General features: G+C 40.7%; 1 protein-coding gene across 1 annotated transcript in view; it reads left to right on the top strand.

Annotated features, from left to right (window-relative positions):
- Positions 1 to 4,983: 4,983 nt before the first annotated feature.
- LOC103514180 overlaps positions 4,984 to 7,691 on the top strand; it is a gene marked incomplete at its 5' end in the record, with an annotated part of 18,479 nt that continues 15,771 nt past the window's right edge. Inside the window, 2 exons of the mRNA XM_026827222.1 lie at positions 4,984 to 5,109; positions 5,654 to 5,803. Of these exons, the coding sequence (XP_026683023.1) occupies positions 4,984 to 5,109; positions 5,654 to 5,803 (276 nt within the window). The remainder of the gene's footprint in view (positions 5,110 to 5,653; positions 5,804 to 7,691) is intronic.

The raw sequence follows: 7,691 nt of genomic DNA, 5'->3' as shown, positions 1-7,691 counted from the left end.
TGTTTCTAAGGAAATTGTTTTCTTCTTTATTAGATATCACCTACCTGTGGGTAGGTAGTGAATTTTAATTAGAACATTACTAAGGTATATGGAATTTCAATTCATTTCAGAGGAAAATTCGAATTTCCTGGTAAAAATTCTTGGAACCGGATATATCTTGAGCTACACATGATGTACTCGTAGGTATGCTTATTGGTCTGTGATACAGATACATAGGTAGGTAGATAGGTATATTATATAGAAGTATTAGATAGATTCTATAGGTCTGTGACGAATTATATTATGACTCAGAACACCGTTCACAATCCTCATGACTGAGTCAATGGTCAGTTCGGAAACTTCCTAATAATGCTGGTCTGCCGGTAGCTCTCCAATTTTATCATTCACAATCAAACGGAGTGAATTCTAACTTTTTCCTGAAATTTGGCACACTTAATGGAATTTTTAACTGTGTTGAGCATTAAATGCTTGTCACAAATGTCATTTCTCGCTCGATAAGTTTACGCTAAATTTTATGACTTGACTTGGACTCGAACCACCAACCTCCAGATCCAGAGCCCACCGTGCTAACCACTACACCACTGAGGTTGGTAATTTGGCACACTTCTTCAGCATTTAAGAGAATTTGCGGATTTATTTTTGGGATTGGGACCCTTTGTCTGAGATAATTTTGCAGTTCACCCAACTACTCCAGTGTTTATTTTATTACTTCACCTATAGGCTATAAGTTTGGCTCTGGGAGGGACAGGATAAACAAGGTCTATTCTCCAAGTATTTATTACTGATGTAGATTAATGCGTTCAAAGCTCAAATGAAAGGAGAAATTCTTTATGGCACGAACAATAATTGTTCTAACTGATAATTATTGTTCTGGTTAATTGCTAATTGTTGGTCTGCTTCCTTGTTTGCAATATTGTTTACATTTCACGGAACAAAACAGTAGGAGTTTTACCTGAAGTCTCTTTTTTTCCGCGGTTAGTCTCGAATGGTTTGTCCAATTTTGATGATATTTGGCTATTTGGCATCAGAAATGGGTTTAGAGTTGGCCTTGGATTTATTATAATATTCAGATCAGCTACCTTAAAATAGCTACTTGGATCTCAATTAAGACATTATAAAAAATAAAATAGTGATAAAAACATTGTTTTTTACTGATGGAAAGTATAGAAAGAAAAGTAGACTGCTGGAGAAAGTAAATCGTCTACCTTTTTGTAACGGAGGTACATAATAATATGTATGTAGGTAGCTCAGAATAAGAATAACATAGAAGGAGGGCACCAATGAGAGAAGAGTAAAGTCAGCTGACTAAACAAATTTGGTTAGTCAGCTGTTCGTGAATTGTCTTTCGACCTTGATATGTAAAAAGACCCGAACCCTCCCTCTATGTTATTCTTACTCTGAGGTAGGTAAACACACACACACACACACACACACACACACACACACACACACACACACCCATCACACACACACGGTCGCGCTACGTGCTCCCTGACATGTCCCACAGTGCAGCATATTTTTTTTTTTAATTTTTTTTTCTCCTTTGGAAAAAAACGAGGTCTTATCGTCTCGAAGTCGAAGAGAGAAAGACAGGATAGGAGAAAGCCAGCCGTTCCGAGACCGAACATTATCTGTTTGGGATAAAGTTTGCCCTAACGCAGTACTATGGTGACTGGGCTGGACGTAATTAGACCATTCCAAGAACGAACTTGTTTATAATAAAGTTCGTCCCGGGCGGAAATCCGCGACCTAGGACCTAGCGCTTACAAGGCAAACGAACTACTCTCCAAGCTATCAAAAAGCAAAAATTGAAATACCCTATGGTTTATTAATCAACAATGTCTCGCTGGAGGACGTAAAACTGAGACAAAACCAGCCATGTCAAGGCACAGACAATAACAGTGGCTCTTTTGAGGGTACCTGAATGAGACTATGGTCAAGTCCGTGGTCCGTCTCAGGAAGTAGGGTACAACGGCATAATTATGTACCTGAATATTAGACCGCTGAGCTAGCTCTCTGACCTAGATGGCACCTCTTGGTATCCTCTTAATAGAATAATATTTGAGGGTACCTGAATGGGACTATGGTCAAGTCCGTCTCAGGAAGTAGGGTACAACGGCATAATTATGTACCTGAATATTAGACCGCTGAGCGAGCTCTCTGACCTAGATGGCACCTCTTGGTATCCTCTTAATGGAATAATATATGGACTCACAGCTTTTCTCTGGAATAAACCTGATTGTGTGGACTTTCTAGAGCTGCTGCAGGTGAATTTTAGAGAAACTGAGGAGGTTGAAATTCTAGAGAGAAAATTTCACTTTTTACTTCACAGCAAACAAGATGAAGTGGTCTAAACCGATCTGGAGATGCGAAGAAAGTCGATCTGGCAATTCGTAGACTAAACTACAGTAGAACCTCGATTATTTCAACTAATTAGGACCGGGGGTAGTTGAAATGATCGAGGTTAAAATTATCACTTTCCATGATCTTTTCCTCTGATAAGATAGGATATCCTTTGAAAAATAGAAAAAAACAATGGATTTTGGAGTTGAAATAATAGATAATTGAAATAATCGAGGTTCTGAAAAATAGAAAAAAAACACTGGATTTTGGAGTTGAAATAATATATAATTGAAATAATCGAGGTTCTAACTGTATCTCAGACTAACTACTCCAGACTACCTCGGAATCGAGCGAAATCGCTTTTGCCTTGTTCAACAAATAAGTTGCCATTGCCATGGTTGATTAGTTGGTCGAACGAAGTGACTTCTGAGTTTTAACTCCTCCGATTTTCCTCGAGTTTGCTTAAGGCCCGTTCCCACTTGTCGGAAAAAAATCGTGTCGTGCGTAAGTGAGAACACTTATTTAAATTACATTGCATACAAGGACGTTTTGTGTCGTTCGGAAAAAAAATCGTGTCGTGCGTAAGTGAGAACACTTATTTAAATTACATTGCATACAAGGACGTTTTGTGTCGTTCGGGAAAAAAAATCGTGTCGTGCGTAAGTGAAAACACTCATTTAAATTACATTGCATACAAGGACGTTTTGTGTCGTTCGGAAAAAAATCGTGTCGTGTGCAGTGGGAACTCTTTCATTTAAATTACATTGCCAGGACATTCGGAAAAAAATCGGATGAAACTCATAAGTGGGAACGTTAGGTGACTAGGTGAATCTTGGTCCACTAATTCATACTCGATGAAAGGATATAGTCATTGATGAACGGACAATATACTCTAGTGGTTTGGTATCCATAAATAACTCCCCGTCTTTAGGTTGTCCAACACATTGCTAGTTGATCAAATATTTCCTCGTCCTTAAGACCTCAGGGTGTCCTACATTATTAGTTGATCCAATATTGTCAACAGCTTATTGGGTACCTAAAGTATTCAGTGGTTACATACTCATCCAAACAATGAGGAACACGACCAAATATTTCCTGAGGACATTCGGAAAAAAATCGGATGAAACTCATAAGTGGGAACGGGGCTTTAGGTGACTATTAGGTGAATCTTGGTCCACCAATTCATACTCGATGAAAGGACATAGTCATTGATGAACGGACAATTTACTCTGGTGGTTTGGCATCCATAAATAACTCCCCGTCTTTAGGTTGTCCAACACACTGCTGGTTGATCAAATATCTCCTCGTCCTTAAGACCTCAGGGTGTCCTACATTATTAGTTGATTCAATATTGTCAACAGCTTATTGGGTACCTAAAGTATTCAGTGGTTACATACTCATCCAAACAATGAGGTACACGACCAAATATTTCCTGACAAGCCCGGCTCACACTCTACGACTTGTATTCATAGTACACTACCTTCGAGCAGCTTAGTCTTAAGGAGTGTCCACACATAGTCGATTCCGTCGATCGACGCGACGTCAACTGACACCGTACGCTGCCTCGACAACATAGATTCACCTCTTCATATCGTCGATGGACGGCGTCGACTATGTATGGACACAGCAGTCTGCTTTACAAGCTTGTCTTTCGACAAGACTACGACTTGTATTCATAGTACACTACCTTCCAGCAGCTTGGTCTTAAGGAGTGTCCACACATAGTCGACCCCGTCGATCGACGCGACGTCAACTGAAACCGTACGCTGCCTCGACAACATAGATTGACCTCTTCATATCGTCGATCGACGGCGTCGACTATGTGTGGACACAGCTTTACGAGCTTGTCTTTCAACAAATCGTTCGTGTGTATTGCAAGTTTGCGCAGATTTCAAGTCTGAAGATTGTCTCAGGTGGAAGCTTGCAAAACCAAACCCGGATTTTCTGATTTTTCATCATCATTACTTGGAAATAATAACATTACTAATTATTGTGTAAGGTACCTATGATAGGTACCTTACACATTTTCTTATTTTCAAGTAATGATGATGAAAAATCAGAAAATCCGGAATTCCATCATTAGTAATGACATTACTAATGATCATGTAAGGTACCTTTAGGAGACCATCTGTAGATAGACTGTATATCATTTTCATAGGTATGGTTTCGTAGGCGACTACGCGCTACTGAAAGTGGCTCATGTGCGCTTCCGATGTGAGACAAGCCTGAAACTTACCGTTCCCAAGTACGCTCGTAGAAGCTTAACCCATCCTCTAGGGCTTTTTGCCCCTACACCTAAGCCTCGGAGTGGGCTTTTTGGGTATAAAATGTGTATCACACATCTGTATCACATGTACGATCAGTCGAAAGACAATTCACGACCACCTCCGCTAATCTCTTGGTGGTGTTGTGGTCAAGTCGCTCGCCTGGTAAACAGGAGGCCGTGGGTTCAATCCCAGCCGAGGTATGAAATTTTATCAATATAATTTGAGAATTTGACCACAATGATAATGGTAGTAGCCTACTACTGGAGTACAGGGACTTTTCAGTCCTATGCGAGCAGTATAAATAATTAAATAAGCAGCAAGTATTTATTATTTTATCCAACACCACCTCCGCTAATCTCTGACAACTTCTTCTCTCAGGTATGGCTTCAACACTCCTCCAAACTACAACGACCATGAGCTGTACTGTGGCGGGTTCACAAAGCAGTGGCAGGTGAACGGAGGCAAATGTGGAATCTGCGGAGATCCATGGGAAGCACAGGTGGGTACCTTTGTGAGCGTTAGGTTGAGGGTTCGATACCCGTCCCGGACGAAATTTATCCTAAATCGATAAGGTTTGTCTCGGAAAGATTGGCCTGTCCTCCGGAAGCACAGGTGAGTAATCTAAAGACCTTTGTGAGCGCTAGGTTGCGGGTTCGATACCTGTCCGGGGCGGATTTTATCCTGATGGGATAATGTTCGTTCTCGGAACGGCTGACTTTCTCCTATCATGTCCTCCTTCTTTCTTCGATTTCGGGACGATGAGACCTTAGCAGTCAGCAGTTCCCTCTCTCTCCTTCTTCTTTTTAAGTGTCTTTTTCCCCCTGCAAGTTGCAATTATATCAAAAGCCTCTTCCTTCTCCGGCATTGATTGACAGTCCGGAGAGTGTTGACTCCTTTATTAGTTATCTGAAAGCTATCAAGTTGTACAACATGATCTAATCCACCTAAGAAGTCGGCGCGAACGACCTTTTAGCTAGAGTTGAAGCGCCTTATAGGGAAAAAAGCCTTTTGTTAAAAAAACATTTTTTTCTTTTTAATTTCAGCCTCGGCCGCACGAGGCCGGCGGGAAGTACGCGAACGGCATCATCGTGCGCAAGTACCGCGCGGGGTCCGCGTTCACCATTCGCGTTGAACTGACCGCCAACCATCGCGGCTATTTCGAGTTCCGCCTGTGTCCGCACAACCGCCCCAAGGTAATAATAATAATATTCATATTTCATTGTTTTTTTTTAAAATTCCATACCTCGGCTGGGATTGAACCCACGCCCTCCTGTTTACCAGGCGAGCACCTTGACCACTACACCACCGAGGCAGGTCATGGGATGGGATATTCAAGACCGTTTGAACGATGTAATTTGACTCTAAATCCAACAGGAGTAGTGGAAGAGAAAGGAAATTCATCACAACATCAAGGATATACAACAGAAAATGAAGAAACTTCAGAGTGAAGTAAATTATCAAAATTAGCAAAAAAGTACCTATGTACCTATAACTTTTCTTTTTTTGAAGAGTTTTGACAGAGGGAACTGTAACAGCTAAGGTCTTATCGTCCCGAAATCGAAGAGAGAAGGAAGACAGGATAAGAGAAAGCCAGCCGTTCCGAGAACGAACATTATCCCATCAGGATAAAATCCACCCCGGACGGGAATCGAACCCGCGGCCTAGCGCTTACAAGGCAGACGCGCTACCAACTAAGCTAACTGGCCCTATAACTTTGAAACTCACATCGACAGTTATTAAAAGAGAAACTGCATTGGACTGGAATGTTACTGGACGCCAGTGGTATTTACACTAGGCCAATAGCTGGGTAAGGGTAATTCATGCAGTGTTACTGTTACAGATACCTATGAACCTATAATGATTCTTCACCAAGATGGAATCTTCCTTCAATAGATACCTACGTGATTCGGTTGATGTTCACGGATACAGTCATTTCTGTCACATCTCAAACCAGAGTCATTCACTTCTAGCTACATCTAAATGATTTGGTTCAGCCACAAGCATAGGTACCTATTATCTAGATTTGTGATTCTTTTCTGATTCTTTGATTCAACTGGACCATTGAAAACCAGTGGACCGATAAATTGGTGACATATTTCAGGGATGCTGACAGCAAGGTTACACAGAGGACATATGGAGAGAAAGACAGAATCATAAGGAATGATAGACTGGAATGTTACTGGACGCCAATGGTATTTACACTAGGCCAGTAGCTGGGTAAATGTAATTCATCCAGTGTTCCTGTTACAGATACCTAAGAACCTATAATGATTCTTCACCAAGATGGAATCTTCCTTCAATAGATACCTACGTGATTCGGTTGATGTTCACGGATACAGTCATTTCTGTCACATCTCAAACCAGATTCATTCACTTCTAGCTACATCTAAATGATTTGGTTTAGCCACAAGCATAGGTACCCATTATCTAGATTTGTGATTCTTTTCTGATTCTTTGATTCAACTGGATCATTGAAAACCAGTGGACCGATAAATTGGTGACATATTTCAGGGATGCTGACAGCAAGGTTACACAGAGGACACATGGAGAGAAAGAAAGACAGAATCATAAGGAATGATAGTACTGCCGGCACCGTATCAATATGTCAGATCATCTCATAACTAGTCCATTCATACCCGTTCAACCATTATGCCATTCAAACCACCAAACCTTTTATTCAGCTGTTTGGAATACAAGACCAAGTAGGTATCATACTTACCTATGTACCACTAAACCATTCAGATATTTGTACAAAAGACCAAGTACCTAGGTAGAACTACTGCAATAGTATAGTCATTAAATTCAAGTTAAATATTGTTCGACACTGTAAAAGTGATGTTTAACAAGCTAGCCTAATAGTTAGCTTGGTAGAGCTTGACCTGCCTTCTAAGCTCTGGTTCGCGGGTTCAATTCCTGGGAAAAAAACAATCTATCCTAAACAGATGAGGTTTGTTCTCGGAACGACTGGCTTTCTCCTATCCTTCTCTCTTCGGTTTCGGGACGATTAGACATCTGCTGTTACAAAAAAAAAAAAAAAAAAAAAAAAAAAATTTTTTTCCCACATTTTTCTCCTCAGAGAGG

This window comes from Diaphorina citri, unplaced genomic scaffold, assembly GCF_000475195.1.
Source record: "Diaphorina citri unplaced genomic scaffold, Diaci psyllid genome assembly version 1.1 scaffold1098, whole genome shotgun sequence".
NCBI classification, from domain to species: domain Eukaryota; kingdom Metazoa; phylum Arthropoda; class Insecta; order Hemiptera; family Psyllidae; genus Diaphorina; species Diaphorina citri.
Note: the sequence above shows the minus strand (reverse complement) of the source record. Positions and strands in the feature narration are given on the sequence as shown.